At 38.0% G+C, this 21,404-nt stretch overlaps 1 protein-coding gene across 1 annotated transcript in view; it reads right to left on the bottom strand.

Annotated features, from left to right (window-relative positions):
• Mekk1 (mitogen-activated protein kinase kinase kinase 4) overlaps positions 1-11,652 on the bottom strand; it is a 110,055-nt gene extending 98,403 nt beyond the window's left edge. The window contains exons 1-2 of the mRNA XM_083123985.1: positions 11,477-11,652; positions 1,481-1,669 (exon numbers count right to left, since the gene is read on the bottom strand). Coding sequence (XP_082980111.1) covers positions 1,481-1,669; positions 11,477-11,550 — 263 coding nt within the window. The 5' untranslated portion in view covers positions 11,551-11,652. The remainder of the gene's footprint in view (positions 1-1,480; positions 1,670-11,476) is intronic.
• Between the last annotated feature and the right edge of the window lie 9,752 nt (positions 11,653-21,404).

Here is a 21,404-nt window from a genome sequence, read left to right as displayed (position 1 = left end):
AGGACAATTGGGGAGATACAGTGGAACCTTCATAACTCGAACTTGAGGGGGAAAAGAAAAAAACTCGAGGTATCAAGGATTTCGACTTACCAAGGTTCGAGTTATTGAGGGCCAAAATCGCAGACCTCAACTCATAGAGGTCTAAAGTTTACTGAACCTTCTGAACATCAGCACTACGTATGACTATAATGGATGTAGCATCATTTTCAGTTAATATGTATACTGTAGAGTACAACGTACGTAGAAATAAATTTTATTGAACAAAACTTTAGATGCACTACGTACATACGTACAACATTGATTTGGTACAGTACTGTATCTACATACATACATACAGTATGTACATACTACAAGAACATACTGTATAAAATTACTTAAGAACAGTAGGTCCTACAATTATGAATGTAATGAATTAGATTGTACGTATTGAACTGTCATTGGGAAAAAAATAAAGAAAATTATGCATGATTACATGAACATTCCTTAGCATTAAAAAAGTCATCAATTTTGCATTGTTTACCTTGAATTGGAATTTTATCCAAACCTGAGTCCAAAACAGCAATCGGTTACATACACGGCAGAGTGGGAGAGTTCAAGTCCTGAAACGATTGTTGATCACCTGACATTGTACGTACGCACCCTGCATTTCAACTTATTGAATTTAACTTTGACTCATACAGGTTTATCATAGTCTACCTTCGAGTTATTGAGCTCGAACGGCATCCCATGACCTGTACAAAAATTTGTCTTATCAAGGTTTTATTCGAGTTGTTGAGGTAAAATTAGTATTGAGTGTTATGGACAATTCAAGGGGATTACAAAAAATTCGACTTATCAAGGAATTCGAGATGTTGAGGTTCGAGTTATATAGGTTCCACTGTACTTGAAAAGTAGTAGTAATAGACTCTCATCCTGAAAGCTAGAAAACCTGCGTGATGGGAATCTATGTGCTGACGACATGTTATCCAATAAAAAAAGCTGGTTTGCAGGTCCTGGCTCTCATACGGTTGTTGCACCATCAAGTTTCGTGAATCACTACACACACACACGCAATCAAGACAGTAACATCTAATGATAAAAACTACACAAAACAACCATGCTGTTTATGTGTTTTATGTGATTTTTAACAAGGCTGTTGCCAGCACTTGACATAAGAAGTTTTTTTTTAATGTCATAGACTATTTAATGATAAATTATAAAATATATAATAAATACAAAAGTACTGGCAACTGGAAGATGGCATGTTTTGAAAACAACAAAGAACCAATGATCTTTGAACTGATACATCAAACTAGGTAATATACAAGTGTTTTTCTTCCTACTGCATTGGATTTGTGAAGCATAACCTGGTATAAAAATAATCATTGAGAAGTTTATAAATATGTAGCAAATAACAATGTATTTTCCAGGAAAATGAATAAGTGCTTCTTTTTTTTTATATACAGAGATGATAACTTCATTTTTAAAATAAGAGTCTTACCTATTTTCATCTTTCCATTTCCTCTCTCTCTGACGTCTAGATATACGTGTGCGTGGTGGGGTGTTCCCATATTCTGCATACTTGTTTAGTATTTCATCTAGCTGTATATTATTTTCGAGGCTATCAAAAGGAGAAGCAGGGATATTTTCTAGACCACCATACCTCTCGTCTGTATTGCACTTAGATTCTCTGCAAAGAAATTATTGTTAAAATTAATTCCTGTTATTTTGACATGTGATTAACAAATTTAAAAAAAATATGCACCATTAAGCTCCATAGGTATGCTGAAAAATAATTTGAACTGCCTTGGATTCCACCTCATACATTGTCAGCAATACAACAAAGTATTCTGTCACAAACACTAAACATACTTATTTTATGAAAAACAATTATTATTTGGAAAAAAAAAACATATATATATACATGCAAGAAGAATATAAATAGCCATTTAGATTTTTAATAAAGATGAAAAATTTAAAAACACATACAGTAATGATACACTGTCAAAAATACAAATGAATGAGAAAAAATAGGTTTTTTTTTGTTTTTTTTAAGAAACACAAGTAGGTTGATAAATATTTACTTGCAAATAACCACTTATGCAAAAATATTTAAAACATTTCTACCATTTCTTGTTACTTCAATTCAATATTTATTAATATTCATACTCTTCTTTGAATAACTCACTTCACAGTTAGAGAGAATCTTACAGAATGAAGGAATAGGCTATATTCAAATGCACTGAAAAATTTACAGAAAGAAAGTGTTAAAATCAGAAAAATGAAGGGGGATGAGGTTAAATAAAATGAGTAAAACTCCCAACCATTAAAAAAAAAGCTGGGATTGCAAAAATGTAAGCTTTGACGGATATAATGGTGTGAAGATTCAATATATCTAGTCTTATTGTAATGATAGCAACAGACTTGCCATGAGATCATAGTTTCACTTTTTGCCATACGGCAAATTAAGCGTACATCAAAACCTACTATGAGAAGACAAAAACATCTGTAGAGAAGACAGATTTACTAAATAAAAACCAATAATTTCCCAATTAAAATATATAATATTAACACCAGCACGCACTCTCAAATTGGACATTATTATTTGTCAATTTTCCCCATTCTAACACCATGTCTAACGTCCAGTGAACTTGTCTTACCCCAATGGTGGGAACTACCCAATAGAGAACCTGTGATTTATTATTAATCCAATACACTATACATTAATCTATGCCAACTACATAAACATTACTTTGACACTATAATATTGCAAGACAAATGCATGAACAAAAGAAAAATGGTCTTACATTTTTTCTTCAAGTTACAGTACAGAACAGTACTGGTAGTAAAAGTAGTGAACAGCTAAGAAAAATTCCTTATCAAAAATATGGATTTTATATTTTAAAATTTTCACAAATTTTCAAATTCACATTTATGAACACAATGTTAGTTATCTATATCTACATCCAGTCCCCACATTAAGAGAAAGGCTAAGTAGTGGATAACTGAAGCAAATACTATGTGAAAATATTTTTTCCTCGTTTTAATAATACCCTACCTCCTATTATATGTGCAGCAACACCTTGAAACCCATGGAAGTATGACTGAAGAAAAAATACAGACAGGTTATTTAGACTTCAGCAAGCAAAAAAGAAAATAAGAATGTAAATTAATAGGAAGAAAAAGAATAGCCATGACTTTCTAAAGCAAAGTAACAGGTGCGGCAGTGAAACAGGCAATTTTGAAACCTTCACCAGAGATAAAAATTTATTCACCGCGATATCAAACAAATACAACATGAATTTACAATGCTTGCAATTTGTGATGAATGTTTCTGAACAACGTGCACATCTTGCACAGACATGTCATGGCACAAAATGTCCATCACTTGAAAATGACATCACGCAGGTGACCCCCATTTTCCATCACACACATGCGAAGTCTTTTACGGAAGTTCGACATCACATCTTGCAGGATTTGCACTGGAATTCGATTAACTTCCTCCCGAATGCGATCCTTCAGGTTCTGGATGGTGTGTGGTGGGTCACAATGGAAGATCTCAGATTTCAAATAACCCCAAAGGAAGAAATCACAAGCCGAAAGGTCAGGGGATCTTGGAGGCCAGGAAATGTCCCCGTTCTTGGAGATGAGATGACCAGGAAAGATGTTCTGTAGCACGATAATGGAAATCCGTGAGGTATGGCATGTGGCACCGTCTTGTTGGAAGAATGTGTTTTCAGTTACAGGAAGATCAGCGAGCTGTGGCACTAGGAAATGGTTCAACATGTGAGCATAACGTTCTGTATTCACAGTCACAGCATTGCCGCGAACGCATTCAAAAAAATAAGGCCTGATGATTCCAAATGATGATAAGCCACCACACTACCACTTTCTGACTGTGAAATGGCTTTTCATGAAGCATTTGAGGATTTTCATGTGACCAGTATTTAAAGTTTTGCTTGTTAACAAAGCCTGACATAAAAATTGGCCTCGTCGCTCATCGTCAGGGTTGTCGTTCATGAGTTCCAACAATTCCCGGCAAAAGCGTAGTCTCTTTGGGTGATCGTCAGCATTCAGTTTTTGCACTATCTGCATTTTGTATGGGTGGTATTGCAGTTCCTTGTGCAATATTCGCCGTACACTGCGATCTGATATGTCAAGGTGCAGGGCATGGTTGCGTGCAGAACGGCTGGGACTTCGGCTGATGGCTTCTTCCACTCTTGCAACATTCTCTGGTGTGCACACGCATTTTGCACTTCCACCCCTCTTTCTCACCATATCACCCGTTTCCTCAAAGTTATGTACCCACAATTTGATAGCATGCGACGACGGGACTGGGGCATGACGTGCGAGATGGAAATGGGCATGAAATACACGCTGCGCGGCCACATAGCTGTTGTTGTGTTTGTAAAACGCCTTCACGGCAAAAGCACGTTGTTCACCGGTCCACGATGCCATCTCGACTGAACACCGATATCAGTGTCAACGGCAAAGGTTTGTTGTCCAGATGGCACCACTCCTGTTTTCGGATTACTTACGTAACTTGCTATTTCCAGGGTTGCCAAATCGCCCGTTTCACTGCCGCACCTGTTAGTTCTATCTTCAAATGGTCCAACTTCCGATTGCTGGAGACATTACGCAGGCACCTGCGCTACATCACATGAACTTGCTACATGTATTCTTGAATTTCATAAAAAAACATGCAGAACTAAAACGTTGTGTCATGTGATAAAACTTCAGTATAAAAATTTCAATTTCAAATTGATTTTTCACCAGGGTATAATGACCCCAAGATTTAAAGGAAAACAATATTTCTACTTGTTCTTTCAACCATAATAAAAAATTGTTTTGCTCAATATTTTCATGTTTACTGTATTGAATGTAGAAAAAAGTTCTGATAGGTGAGAACAGACAGAACTCCATTTTGCTGTGAAAAATCAAAATTTCCATATAAGATAATCAGAAATGTAGTATCAAGTGTCCTTGATGTACTAAGTACGAAGATATTGCAATCTCACATACGAATAAGGTCTGCTAGCTATACTATTACCTCTCATTTCACTCATTAGAAATATACAGACATACTACATGACTTTTTCTTTTCTATTCCACTTGGATAACAATTAGGTGCATGGAAACAATTCTGTTGTGAGATATAAGGAAATATCCGTGGAGCTTTCACTTGTGTGTGAAAGAACCAAGCTAATATTAAGGTGAAAGGATGAAGGGAATTAATTGAACCTACTTACATTGTGGAGTTGCGGTGGCATAGTCGGTAGGGCATGTCACTTCCATGCACATACCTAGTACCTAGAATTGATTCCCCCTGGGTTCACCCAGCCTCAAAAAAATAGGTTCCTGGGGATAATGGTGGCCAGAGTATGGTGCTGATTACATCATCTTCACAAATGGCAGAGAATGAGAATGTGTGAGGGCCAACCTCCACACCATCCCCATATGTGCCTTCATTGCATGGTGCAATGTGCACAGAGAACTTTACCTTACCTACTTACATTGTGTATACAGACTAAATAAAAACCCTTTAATGTATGCAAATACTGGAAGAGGAAAGTATCCAAAGAAACTACAATGAACTGCTCCAAAATGGAAGAAATAAACCTGTACATAACATGAATGAAACTGTGTGTGTGTATCAGTATGATGGAACTTTAACCTTTGCATTCCGAGTGTCTTGATCGAGATCCTACATGTAACCCCTTGCATTACGAGTGTCTTGATCGAGATCCTCTATATTGCTCGTAGTTTTTACGTTATAATGTCACTATTTTTGGATGCCTTTGCGATTTTCTTCTTTTACATTATTGTTAACACACATATTAAATATTTATGACTCTTGCATGTGTCGAACAAAAAAGGCAGGAAAATGGCAGCCTTTTTTGTGTGGCTTCCTCACAAAGCAAAAAGAATTCCAACAAACAAAGGCCAGATGTGTTAGCAATTCTTTTCTTCCACCACTGGAAACTAGACTGGTGAAAAGTTTGCTTCTCGGTACCCAAGGTCACAAGGAATTCTCCCCATGTCGCCACAAGGGGGGGTGGGGAGGGGGAAGAGGGGTTGAGGAAAACTGCGCTATTACAATGACAAGTTCAAAAGCAAGACGAAAACAGGTCTTTGTTGCCAAGCACATGTTTTTCAAGTTGCTGTAATGTGACCTGCATTGTCTAAAAATAGAAAGGTGCCACAGATGCAAGAAAGGGGAAGATTTGGCACGCTTTCCTCACCCGTTTCCTGGCTATCGTTCACTTGAGGTTCCGCCGTCGGTTGGCTATAAGTCTTTTGGAGACAAGTGGCGGGCCAGGCACCCGGCCTGCAGCTCCCCTAGCAGCGGCACAGCCCGGACCATGTGGGGCCAGAACACCATTTTCTACACATGCTAAGTGGTACAAGGCGTGGCTTTCGCCATTTCCCCAAAATGGTAAGAAAACAGCGACAATGTGCACTGTGCGGACCAGGAACCAAATGCCGCAGCAGGTGCCGCTGCATCGTGTCTGATGTGCCACTGTGTCTGGAATTGTGTTTTATGGAGTACCATCCGTGAGAGTCATGGCTCCAGACCAAGCATAGGGGCTGCAGCAGCAGAGGTAAGTACAAAAGACATTATATTTGTACTTCTTTTCCAATGAGTTTTTGACCAAATGTGGACTTACGTATATTCTGAAAGAGTCAGTGGCACGCAGGCATGTCATATTGGGGGTACAAGTCGTGTTCTACTGGTCATATGATAATAGTGCAATTATTTTCACGTTCCTAAAACTCTAGCGATTAACTCCATTTGTATTGTTACAATGTCTTGTATTTTTTGTAGGGGTGGGCGAAACCCCCATTTTTTCAAAAAAATTCTTGAATTTTCAGGTTCATCCCCCCTCCCTCCATATATACGCCGAATGTGCATAAATTTTATATAGTCCGAATCTATGGCTTATTCCGAGTAAAACGATATATCATTTGTCTTTCTACGGCAATTAGCATCCGATCTACAGTTGTTTAAAGATAACTAAGCATTTTGTTGAAGTTCGAGACTTGAGTCAGTGGCACGCAGGCATGTCGTTTTGGGGGTACAAGTCGTGTTCTATTGATCATATGATAATAGTGCAATTATTTTCTTGTTCCTAACATTCCAGCGATTATTTCCATGTGTATTGTTATAATGTCTTGTACTTTTTGTCGGGGTGGGGAGGGGGAAAACCCCCATTTTTTCTTCAAAAATTTTGGAATTTTCAGTTTCCTCCCCCCCTTCCGTATATACGCCGGATGTACATAAATTTTATATAGTCTGAATCTATGGTTCATTTCGAGTAAAACGATATATTATTTGTCTGTCTACGGCAATTAGCATTTGAACTCTGCATTTAGCTGAAAATTGGCTCGGGTGGCTAAAGGTTAAATGGCTACATCTCCACTGTGAACTCTGGGTACTGTCAAAATATGTATACAACTCATTCTCTCCTAAGCTATTTATCATATTTCATCAGGCAAAAACTTTTAAGAATACCATTTGGTCATGCACTGAATTAAGCAGTGGGTTCCATAACATCAAAATATTTGGGTAAAACAGACTAAATGTGCTTAGATAAAGTTCATTTCATAAATTATTACTGTCTCGCTTATGCAGAACAATCTTTCCATACGCTTATGTGAGTAGGTTAGTTGCATTACGTTTCATGCTTCTAACATTATGTTCCTACATGCTAATCGATTTACTGTACATAGAGCAGGTTGTAAATGCTAGGTTCGATTGCTTTAGTACTTATATACTTCTCCTGGCATGTGTACAATGCTTTGCATCATACAGCTGCAATTAAGGAGCATGGTCACTTGTGCAACTTTCTTTTCATGACACAATAACCCACAATAAGCAGAAGAAAAATGGATGAAAAAATTGCTCATTTCACAAAACGATTGTAGTTCAGGAGTTGAAAACCTTGGTTTTTGGGAGTTGGCAACTACGGCTGACTGGAAGATCATGAAAGTAATGCATGGTGGGAGGGGGTGGGGGTAGCATTCTGCTCACTTGTACATATATAGTACAGGAGGCCTATCTTCTCAGATTTCAGTGTTGTTCCCAACATGGAATTTTCCCAGACATTGTGAAATTTGGAGTAAAAAAATCACATGAAGTGAAAAAGGATGGTATAGAATAGTGAAATTCCCCTCCGGACCAAGAATATCAGTGCTCCAACAAACACCTGTAGAAGAGTAGAAAAAGAGGGTGTTGACCCTTCAACCAAGTAGGATAGGTGCATTAGGCCACCATTGGCAATGACAATTTTGTTTTGTACCTGGAGAGATGTTTGCAGTGAAAAATACGAAAGTGGCAACAGCCAGAACCTTCCCTGGCTGGAGCAGAAATTGATTGCATTGGGTGACTTATAACAGAAATTCAGTGCACTTCAGGACTGCATTAACTATTTTAAAGGAACACCATGTTTGAAGTACAGTGAGTGACTAATATTATGTGATGTGTTGTGTGTAGTGAGATAAAATGGGTGACATAATTAATGAACAACTGACAGCACCACCACGAGATACTCTTCAAATCGTGGAGACATGTAAGCCTCAGCCATACATTCCATAACTTAAATGGGCGTAAAATAAGCCTGAAATATTTTCTTTACTGTTCTCAGATTACGTTTTCATAATTACTAGTGATGTGAGGTGTGTAGGCGATCTGTTCACAATGTCACTTTACTTCAATATATATATATATATATATACAAAGGAAGAGCCTAACTCTTCACCCCTCCATCAGCACATTTCTGTTTATTTTAACACTATGATACTGTGAGAGAGACAAGGTTTTGAACCAAGCCTACGCCACTGCATTCAGCATATGGAAGTTGAACCCTATGGATAATATGACACATCATGCTGAATAGAAATATAGCACCTGTTAGTATCCCAGAACAAGATTCAGTGTTTCAGTTTTAATTTTTATGAAATGGGAGGAAATCTTCAGGCCCCCATTTCCTTTGGGGGAAAAAAAAAGATGGAAAATTTGGTATTAAGTCCACCATATAGGCAGATAGAATAAGTGGGACTGTTCCTACACTTTAAAATGGGAATCAGGAATCAGACCCTGGACCTCTAGATTACAAGTCAATAATCAAATAATAACATGCTCGGAAATTTAATTACACAATACATATTATAACATGTTTACAGCCGGCAGCCGACGAGAAGATCGCTGAATGAAGGGAGACGGGGCACAGAGGGAAAGGGAGGGTCAGGTTCATTTGCAGAATTTAGGGGTGGTTGGGGGTGGTCGGGGAGAAGGAAGTCTTGTTTTCTTCTTGGCGGGTCATTGTCAAACTGACGAGAAGAGTTCTGGCGGAAGGGCACATCCCCTACGCGAAAGAGTGGAGTCGCCTGGCAGTACGTCACACCTCTTCTGCCAGCGCTCTTCTCGTCGGCTGCCAGCTGTACATGCATTCTAGTTTCTATTTAGTCATTTTGGTAATAGTTTACTATCCTTCGGACACATTTATTTATTTTTACAGAAGAAACTACTTACCGTAATAAGTTCCTGTAGCATTGTCGAACATCGGGAAAGTGTTTTGTGTGATGTGGGAATATTTCATAGCTGAAATTCATTTTGTTCGTTGAAAATTAATTCCCCGATGGAGAATAGCTAGCCCCACGAACCATTGGCGCGTGGTTAGGTTAGGAAACATAGTTCAAATTTCATCAAAACAACGTTGATACACCTTCAGGAATGTTCCGCGAAGCAGATACGTAAGTACGAATGTCAAAAATTGACGAAACGAAAAAATTAGAGGTGTCCGAAGGATAATAAATTTTTACCGTAATTTTTAAGCGCAGAAAAATGACAATCCTACAGAATGCTGAATCGATGGAGAGCATACAGACTAATGAGCCTATTCAAAGTAAATTCATGTGCACTATAAAATTTTTTTTAAAAAACTAGCGTTTCGTTGACACGTACAAGCAAGAGGAACTTTTAAGCGTATTTTCGTCGATCAGCTGGTTTTTACATCACCTTTATGTAAATATATTTTTACTACATGTTACAAACATCTCCCAAAAGAAAATTCGAAATTGGTATGTGGGAGTGATGCAATCAACAATATTACGTCTTTATTGTGAGAATATCACTTGCAATTAAGGTAAAATTTTCGTATCCCCAAAACGTATTTATTCAATTTTACAGGAGAAAGTACTTACCGAAATGGGTTTATTTATACTTTAGGAAGGTCTTGGAAGTTTGTTTTCACCTCATTGAAATTTTTTTGCCGGTAAATCATGTAATTTTAGACATTAATGTCACTCCAATGCACGAAAGCTGTTCCCTTGATGTCCGTCTACTACGTGAACCAAATATTTGCGAGCGCTTCATGACGTAACAACCGGTCAGTGTTTCCAAATACGCGGTTTTGTAACTGTGTAACAGTTCTAGAACGTAAATAAACGTGAGTTACTGTTCATCATTTCTGATTACGAACTTGCGACAACATGACGTGCACAGGATCAGTGGCGTGCTGAATGTGAGGTTGATGGGGGCTATAACCCCCCCCATTTCGCCCAGTATCTCTAAGGCTATTTATGAATGGTTCGTGGGCTATTTATGTATGGTTCGTGGGGCTATCCGTGAATGGTTCGTGGGGCTATCCGTGAATGGTTCGTGGGGCTATCCGTGAATGGTTTGTGGGGCTATTTATGAATGGTTCGTGGGGCTATCCGTGAATCGTTCGTGGGGCTAGCGCCAATGGTTTGTGGGGCTATCTTTTTCACTATTGAAACATTTGCGTGGCCCTACTAACCTATCCACGTGCCAGTGGTTTGTGGGGCTAGCGCCAATGGTTCGTGGGGCTATATTTTTAACTATTGAAACCTTTGCGTGGCCCTACTAACCTATCCACGCGCCAATGGTTTCAGTTGCTTTGTTTTATTTCAATCACTTATCGCACAACACTCTTGCTACCTTGCGTTCTGACGTCAGCAGACTGAAGTTTATTTTTAGGCTAAAGGCCTATGTTGTTATCCATATCATTAAAATTTCAGTAACCACCAAACGTCTCTAATTCCCTTATTTTCGTATTTTCCACATTCATACTTACGTATTCTCCATACTAGTACCTAGATATTTTGCTATGAAGAAGGTCGCAACACTGCATAACCACTGATCATGGACTACGCTAGTCAAGATTTCTCCGCCATATCGCGTGTAACGCAAGCAAAAGCGAAGAAAATAAAAATACTCCATATTTCGAAAATTGAGATTATTTGCCTGCAAAAAACGAAACGCGAAATAGAAGAATCCTTACGAATGCAGAATATGTAAGTATCAATGTGAAAAATACGAAAATAAGGGAATTAGAGACGTTTGGTGGTTACCGAAATTTTAATGCAATTAATTTACCACAAATATGCAAATGATTTATTTAAAACTTTTTACCAAGACAATATTTATGCTCGAAGAGAGAATAGAGGAAAATTATTCCTTATTAACACTCTTTACCCTTCGTCTTCCGAACTGTCAGAACTGTAGTTAATTGGTATTCCAATCCTCTTCTTCCAGTCGTCGTCTGCCATTACGTCAAGTTAGAATATTTCCTGTTAAATACATTAATATATAAACTGACACAAGAACAACAAACACAAACACAACATCCACGAACCGCTAGAATACAGCAATCCGTCGAGAGCTGACGACTTTTATTTGCAATAGTACCAGATACAGCCAAAGTTTCTCATACTATCAGAAACCTTGATAGTACTGCATCAATGCAGGCGAAGCGAGAATTTTTTACAAACATCTAGGCAGGGGCGGCCGCTCATAAGGACGATACGGACGCCGCACTGCCGTGTATAACCACAAATGAACAAACATTACATTAACATTTATATATTAGCTTTTACATTGTCTGAATTGCAAATATTCCATTGCTTACAGATCGTTGGTTAGTCGGTTCTGTATCAGGGTTGGCAAAATTTGTGTTTTTTTTTAAAAGAACAAAACAAACTGTTTTTTTTGTTTAAAACATGTTTTTTTTGTTTTAAACATAGTTTTAAACATGAGTTAAAAAAACATGTTTTAAACATGTTTTAAACAAAACAAATTCAACCTTTTCCCAGTAAATTATACTTAAAGTCGTTAAAGAGAAAAAAATACTCATTTTTATGAGTACAATGGCGACAAGGACAGTTTATTTACCTTTGGAGATAAAGTTTACCATACTACAGGGAAGGGGTGTGCGGGACAGAATTTTTTGGGTCGAGACGGGAAATTCTTTAAATCCCGACATTCGGGACGGGGAAAATTCTCAATTTCCCGAAAAAGTCGGAAAATTTTCGGGACGGGATGTGTTCGAAATTTCCCAAAACTCTTGAAATCTCGAATTCTACCCGTAATTTCCATCTTAAGTGCTTGTTTTTGCACTTCCGGTACAAAACCACAATGCAGAGAACGTCTAGAATTGACGACGTTTTAAAATGACCATTCGAAATTTCCAGACTGCTTGGGATCCCAAAAAGTCGGGAAGTCATTTCCGGAAGTCGGGATCGGGACGGAAATTTTCTTTCCCGATCCCGGTCCCGACTTTTCGGAATCCTGCACACCTCTACTGCAGGCATAGTCGCCGACTCCATGGGGCTTGGGAGGGCTCTAGCCCCCCAATATTAACAATGTGGGGGCAGATCCCCCCAAATAATTTTGCTTAAGAGGATCTAATATATTATTTTGCTTCTCTTGTAAAGTTTACTCTGAATTGTGCCATATGAACTTAACTTTTAATACACATTTAAAATTTTCTAGACCATCAACTTTGGGTAACTTTTAATACACATTTAAAATTTTCTAGACCATCAACTTTGGGGGCTGAAACCGCTAAACCATCAACTTTGGGGAGGCTATGACCAGAGACAGCAAAACGCATGATTTATTACTAGTATATACTAAGTATGTAATTATGAGTATTGTTAAAATTTTTACTAAAAAAGAGTTTCAAAAGACGATGTGCATGAACTAGGGTAGTGGATGGGACGTTCGGGCTACAAATGGCTCTCGCATGACATTCAGAACGAGATCATTGATGTATTAGGGAGATCTCTTTTACGCTCCGTGGTAGCAGATAATAAAAGTCGGGAATATTTTGCTATTATGGTTGACGAAACTTGTGACATATCCATCCGTGGACAATTAATATTCTGCATTCGAACTGTGAATAAAAAAATGATATTTTTGAGGAATTCATGGGCTTTTATTAAGGGTGTGCGGGACGGGAAAAATTTTCAATTTCCCTACTGAGTCGGGAAATGTTCAAAATTTCCATAAGCTCTGAAAATCTCGAATTATACACGTCATTTTCACTTTAAGTGATTTCTGGATTAAAAACTAACCATTTACGGCAAGTTCCAGAAATTGACAATGCAGAAGACGTCGAGAAATAACGACATTTTCAAATGAGCATTCAGTATTTCCCGACTGCACGGGATCCCGAAAATTCGGGAAATCATTTCCCGAAGTCCGGATCGGAACGGGAAATTTTTTTCCCGATCCCGGTCCTGACTTTTCGGGATCCCGCACACGCCTAGCTTTTATGAGATTCCGAATACTGAGGCTAAAACTTAAAAAAGGGAGAGAGTGAGTCATTCATTAATTTATTTCAGTGATCAGAGGCCTCCCCCCACCAATAATTTTAACAAGTCGGCGCCCGTGTCTGCAGGGACAAAAGTTGTGGGTAATAACCCCCTTTTTCCCCCACTACTGAAGTAGGTTAGGATTTATATTCATCTAAATTTCAAGAAACTAAATATTATAGAATTACTATCCTCGTCCTGAAAAAATCACGGTGAAATATTTCCTGTTGCCTGAACAGTTTATATAGCAGAAAACAACCTGCAGTGTCATAATAGATTCTCCAAATGAATTTATCTTTCAAAGTACAAAATTATGTTACCAATAGTAAGCATCTGCGCTTCATTCAGTTATACAGACCAATTAATTGTATCGCAAAAGAAAAAAATCACGTCATGATCAAAATCACGCATTGTGTATTTAGATAATTAGTTTCCATTTCAAGCTTCCACCAGTCTCGAACTTACAGGACGATACGAAACAAGGAACTGAGAGGTTTCGGTTTCTACAGTAAAGAACGGGTCTTTCTTGTCGCACAACAATTTTGCTACCTTGTGCATACATAGCTAGCCTGCCTACCCTAACAACATAGGCATTTAGCTTAAAATTAAAAAGCTTTCTCCCGTGACGTCAGAACAAAAGGTTGCTCAAGTGTTGTGCGATAAGTGAGACCCGCAAAGCCAGGATTAATTGACACAGATTAAATGAAAAATAGGGTTGCCAAACAAAAAAAATATCACAGACTATAAAATATCTACCACCAAAATGTGTTTTAAACACTTGTAAAAAAAACATGTTTAAAACACATTGTTTTAAACGTTTAAAACATTTGTAAAAAAACAAAGCCGTGTTTTTTAAACGTTTAAAACAAAGTGTTTTAAACACTTTTGTTTTAAACATGCCAACCCTGTTCTGTATTCATTCTGGACATTTCCACTTTGACATGAAAAATGTTTTAAATCCATTCATTTTACAGATAATGACACAAACATGAGATGTGCAAAATATCTCGGCGATATTTGTTTCGGTTCTCGAGAAACACGCCTTCAAACACCGCTGAAATTCACCTACTACGTCACGGATTTGAAAACGTCCTCTCCACAGACAGGAGGTCCTCTGACGTCATCACTTAGAAATGCGTGCAGGCGGGGCTTCTGCTCGTCCCGTCAACTTACGCGTAGCATGAGCCGCGGAAGCGACAGAAACTTCACTTGTTACTGTGTAAAACAAACAACTTCCAGTGCAAAAATCTGTGCTCCATTTCTTGGAGATGAATTATGCCCTAGCAGTATAGCAGTATTTACTATAATTCAGCCACTCGGTAGAGGGTTTTCCCATTAGGGTGACAAAGCAAACCTTGTAACACTCAATGGCTGAACACGTGAACAGCCTTGTTCATTGCGAATAAATAGGTTAGTTCTGACTGGCAAGAACTTAATGTTATAGGAATGCCTTTTCTGGAATTACAATTATTTTCGTCATAATATTTTCTTCACAAATTTTAAGATAATACTTTTAGAATACACTGGTTTACACGCCAATTTCTGCAATATAAGAGGTGATACGGTATAAAAAGGTACGGTGAGTTTTTAAATTTCCTGCAGTAAATGACAGTTTTCTTCAGTTAATATATATTGCAAATTTTTGTATTTAGCCTACTATTACGTCGCTTTTCCGTTCACTTTGTTTAACCGCAACGATGAGAACGCATGGTTATTATTAGCAAGCGGCGTGGGACCACCCACTCTGGTAGCGACGCGCTGTTGCCGGATTGACATACTTCAGGATTTTCGCGAGCCCACAGAAACATGAGGAAGGCTGAACTACTGCAGCTCCTTATGTTACACAAACCCCAGTTCCCCATATATCGAATAGACAAGCTTGCAGAAGAAGCGGGACATACGGTGGTCCGTCTCCCGCCTTATCATTGTATGTACAATGCAATCGAACTTATTTGGGCACAGGTCAAAGGGCTGGTAGCACAGAGGAACACTTTGCCACCTTTTACACCGTCTAAAATTTTGCAATTGACAGAACGGGCTATCGGGGATGTGACAGCAGATAAATGGCGTTCGGCTATTCGCGATTAAAATTAACCGATATGCCATCTGCCGGGATTTTCAGGAAATACTCTAAGTAAGATACGTTGTGTTGAAGTCATTTAAAGCATGGTGAATATGCGAGAAAGTAAGGTCTACTGTTCAGTTTTTTTTTGTTGTTTTTTTTGCTCTAAATAGTTTTATGGGTCAGAACAAATTAAAAGTTTTCATGTGTTTCCACCCCGTGGAATCAACAAAATGAAATTTGTTAATAAATCAGGGAAAACGTAATTGACAGAAGATTGGTATGGGGGGATATAACACTGTAATTCGGCAAGGAAATTACGAAGAATGCACGAGTCTGCTTACTTTATTTATCGAGAGATAAATATATATTTCCATGAAAGTAAAGTTTTAAATTGTACTTTATAAATAAAGCTTTTTTTTCTTCGAAAAATCAGGAAGCGTCTTAACCAATGCGTCCATGTATTACCGGTGTTACGTATGTGCAGGGTTGGCATGTTTAAAACAAAAGTGTTTAAAACACTTTGTTTTAAACGTTTAAAACACACGGCTTTGTTTTTTTACAAATGTTTTAAACGTTTAAAACAATGTGTTTTAAACATGTTTTTTTTACAAGTGTTTAAAACACATTTTGGTGGTAGATATTTTATAGTCTGTGATATTTTTTTTGTTTGGCAACCCTATTTTTCATTTAATCTGTGTCAATTAATCCTGGCTTTGCGGGTCTCACTTATCGCACAACACTTGAGCAACCTTTTGTTCTGACGTCACGGGAGAAAGCTTTTTAATTTTAAGCTAAATGCCTATGTTGTTAGGGTAGGCAGGCTAGCTATGTATGCACAAGGTAGCAAAATTGTTGTGCGACAAGAAAGACCCGTTCTTTACTGTAGAAACCGAAACCTCTCAGTTCCTTGTTTCGTATCGTCCTGTAAGTTCGAGACTGGTGGAAGCTTGAAATGGAAACTAATTATCTAAATACACAATGCGTGATTTTGATCATGACGTGATTTTTTTCTTTTGCGATACAATTAATTGGTCTGTATAACTGAATGAAGCGCAGATGCTTACTATTGGTAACATAATTTTGTACTTTGAAAGATAAATTCATTTGGAGAATCTATTATGACACTGCAGGTTGTTTTCTGCTATATAAACTGTTCAGGCAACAGGAAATATTTCACCGTGATTTTTTCAGGACGAGGATAGTAATTCTATAATATTTAGTTTCTTGAAATTTAGATGAATATAAATCCTAACCTACTTCAGTAGTGGGGGAAAAAGGGGGTTATTACCCACAACTTTTGTCCCTGCAGACACGGGCGCCGACTTGTCAAAATTATTGGTGGGGGGAGGCCTCTGATCACTGAAATAAATTAATGAATGACTCACTCTCTCCCTTTTTTAAGTTTTAGCCTCAGTATTCGGAATCTCATAAAAGCTAGGCGTGTGCGGGATCCCGAAAAGTCAGGACCGGGATCGGGAAAAAAATTTCCCGTTCCGATCCGGACTTCGGGAAATGATTTCCCGAATTTTCGGGATCCCGTGCAGTCGGGAAATACTGAATGCTCATTTGAAAATGTCGTTATTTCTCGACGTCTTCTGCATTGTCAATTTCTGGAACTTGCCGTAAATGGTTAGTTTTTAATCCAGAAATCACTTAAAGTGAAAATGACGTGTATAATTCGAGATTTTCAGAGCTTATGGAAATTTTGAACATTTCCCGACTCAGTAGGGAAATTGAAAATTTTTCCCGTCCCGCACACCCTTAATAAAAGCCCATGAATTCCTCAAAAATATCATTTTTTTATTCACAGTTCGAATGCAGAATATTAATTGTCCACGGATGGATATGTCACAAGTTTCGTCAACCATAATAGCAAAATATTCCCGACTTTTATTATCTGCTACCACGGAGCGTAAAAGAGATCTCCCTAATACATCAATGATCTCGTTCTGAATGTCATGCGAGAGCCATTTGTAGCCCGAACGTCCCATCCACTACCCTAGTTCATGCACATCGTCTTTTGAAACTCTTTTTTAGTAAAAATTTTAACAATACTCATAATTACATACTTAGTATATACTAGTAATAAATCATGCGTTTTGCTGTCTCTGGTCATAGCCTCCCCAAAGTTGATGGTTTAGCGGTTTCAGCCCCCAAAGTTGATGGTCTAGAAAATTTTAAATGTGTATTAAAAGTTAAGTTCATATGGCACAATTCAGAGTAAACTTTACAAGAGAAGCAAAATAATATATTAGATCCTCTTAAGCAAAATTATTTGGGGGGATCTGCCCCCACATTGTTAATATTGGGGGGCTAGAGCCCTCCCAAGCCCCATGGAGTCGGCGACTATGCCTGCAGTAGAGGTGTGCAGGATTCCGAAAAGTCGGGACCGGGATCGGGAAAGAAAATTTCCGTCCCGATCCCGACTTCCGGAAATGACTTCCCGACTTTTTGGGATCCCAAGCAGTCTGGAAATTTCGAATGGTCATTTTAAAACGTCGTCAATTCTAGACGTTCTCTGCATTGTGGTTTTGTACCGGAAGTGCAAAAACAAGCACTTAAGATGGAAATTACGGGTAGAATTCGAGATTTCAAGAGTTTTGGGAAATTTCGAACACATCCCGTCCCGAAAATTTTCCGACTTTTTCGGGAAATTGAGAATTTTCCCCGTCCCGAATGTCGGGATTTAAAGAATTTCCCGTCTCGACCCAAAAAATTCTGTCCCGCACACCCCTTCCCTGTAGTATGGTAAACTTTATCTCCAAAGGTAAATAAACTGTCCTTGTCGCCATTGTACTCATAAAAATGAGTATTTTTTTCTCTTTAACGACTTTAAGTATAATTTACTGGGAAAAGGTTGAATTTGTTTTGTTTAAAACATGTTTAAAACATGTTTTTTTAACTCATGTTTAAAACTATGTTTAAAACAAAAAAAACATGTTTTAAACAAAAAAAAAAAACAGTTTGTTTTGTTCCTTTTAAAAAAAACACAAATTTTGCCAACCCTGCGTATGTGTGAAATTTGGAACAGGTGCAAGTCGATTAAGAGGGAAGATGAAAATAGTTTGAGAATGAATTAATGTCAAATGTAACCAGAAAAAAAAAGTGGATATGCTAATGTTACTGTTTCATTCAGTACGATGTCCTTTTTTCAGTGAGTATAGCCTGGTCATGAAATCGTGAATATTATTATTAAACCAGCCTTTCTCTTTCGAGAAAGAACTGCAACGATATGTTCGCAATTTTCTCCTGTCCCAGCTTTTCAAGTACAGGTCAATTTCAATTCCTTTATTTTCAAATAATTTCCGAGAACCCCAGTTACATGACGTGCAGATGATACAGCACTGCTTTGGACAACCAGTGCGTATACATAGTTTGGTCTGCATTTTCCGTGTTATTTTTGCCTATCATAATTAAATGCTTCGTTCTCAGTACAGCTTCACGTTTGTTAGAGTACCTGGAATTCACATCGCATTCGCAATATTAAAAAATAATGCGTAATTTAAACGTTTTCTATCATACCAGTCATGACAACACGCTGCTCTTTTGTACTACTGCTGAATGTAAACAAAGATCTATCCTACTTAGAGCGGCCATATTGGAAGCGACACTAGCGCTCAGGTGGTAATTTTAATGGTAGTGATTGCTGCCACACCAGTTTTAAGCTATCTGATTGGTTGACGCGAGCTCGTTGTTCATTGGTGGACGCATGAATGACGTACTACCTTGAAATGAATCTTTGTGGAAGAGTAAATGAATCTTTGATCTTTACTTGCGTCTTTTGTTTGTGGTAACAACTAAGAAACAACAAGTAAATATCTTTCTCCACGTTGTGTGGTGTAGAGAATATCATTTTACACCAAGAATTCACGATCCTTCAGAAACAAATAGCATAAAATACTTGCTGGAATTACAATATAAGTGAGTAATACTATTATTTTTCGTATTATATATACTTTTTTGTGTGTAAAGACCACTGGCTGCTATCTACGGGCTGCAGTTCATTTTCACTTTTTATGTGTGGGAATATCTGATTAATGTTATTAGACGTGATGTGTAATCATGGGGCGCATTGTAAGGATAAGCATGTGTGCAAGTTTTGAAATGATGGTTAATTATTGTTCATAATTTGTAGGAAGTGAATATGTAGTTTGCTGTTGCAGGCAGCTGGACGAGTGTTTCTGGGGAGGGGGAGAGGACTGATTTATTTGAGGGAAAACTATTTTTACGTGCCAATTTATGATGGGCTTTATTCCACAAGATTTTTAAATCTTGAAAATACATTGGCAGCATTTTTATTGTTCCACAGCTTTCGTTTATCTCTAGTCCGCCCAAGTTCCTTTTGTTTTTACATGGTTCGATTTCGATTTACGTTTTTCCCAAAAAAAGGATTGTTTCTCTGAACCTCCTGTAATCCAAGTTAGCAATATTAATAATTTCCAATATGTTGCACTGATTTATATCAAAATACACTTCCACGAGCAGATTGTTTGGTAGGCATAGTTTGTTAGCACCTCTTTGCAAGGCATTCCTGCTCGTGCACAATACATTTCTCAAAACATAATTTATCTTTTAATTAATACGTTGTGCAACTCTTAACTGTGCTAATTAGTTTCTCCTAGCTTGGAACCTATTCCGGAGCGATTTTACAATACAGGGAATTTCTCCATTTTGTTTGAAATTCGGCATACTCACTAATTTTGGCCCCCTAATCACGAATCTGCAGTCAAAATTTGGCGCTCACACGTGGAAATAGCAAAATAATCGAAATTAAGTTCTTATTTCCACACCCTCGATTTCCGAATTTCCCGCCGGTTCCGGGCTCCGCCCCTGGGGTAATCGACCTACCGCCCCCAACCGCTATCGCGGCCCCGCCTCCGCTCCGCTCCGCTCCGGCTTCCCGCCTATATCTATAGACTCCCTGTTAAGGGCATGTTAGAAAGTGGCCGGATTCACCTGCCCCAAATAAGCGCCAAATTTTTACGTGAGCGCCAAATTTTAAGTGCAGATTCGTGATTAGGAGACCCAAATTAGTAAGTAACCGAAAATTCAAACAAATTGGAGAAATTCCCTGTATTGTTAAATTATACCCCCATTCCCACATTCATTTCCAGTTTTGTGAACACTTCCTAATGTTCCTATAAAACTTGCAATGCAAAAATCATAAAACGTTCGGAACTGTTACCTAGGACTTGCTGCGATTTGCAAACACCAATTTCATCTTCTACAAACCATAAATATTCTGTAATTGTTGACATTCGTACTTACCTACTCTGCATTGCGAAACATTGTTTAACAGGGATTTAGCTTTTTTTTAACGAAAATAATTTCCATTTTCAAAATATCGAGTAATTAATCTTCCTTGCTTTGGAACGAGTTTACAATACCGGACCACTCTCCAATTTCTATGAAATGTCGCCTACTCACTAATTGTGAACTCCTAAACACGAATCTGCATGTAATAATTGGCGGTCAAGTATGGAAATCGAGAAAAAAACGAAATAAACTATGTTTTCTTAATGTAACGTAACCCTACCATAAGAACAATAGCTCCACGGAAGACGCTATTTTTCCAACATGAAGAAATCAACAGGCAAGACAAGATATAGTTCTCGTAGCTAAAATATTAAGTTTTCTTTGTATTTATGCTAATGGAACCTAACCTAACAGGCCTAACATAACCTCGTAGGCATTCCTCGTCCTACGTCAGCAAGAGTGTTGTGCATAAAGGAAGACCATTAAC

Source organism: Lepisma saccharinum, chromosome 6 (assembly GCF_977018435.1).
Source record: "Lepisma saccharinum chromosome 6, izLepSacc3.1, whole genome shotgun sequence".
Classification (NCBI taxonomy): domain Eukaryota; kingdom Metazoa; phylum Arthropoda; class Insecta; order Zygentoma; family Lepismatidae; genus Lepisma; species Lepisma saccharinum.
Note: the sequence above shows the minus strand (reverse complement) of the source record. Positions and strands in the feature narration are given on the sequence as shown.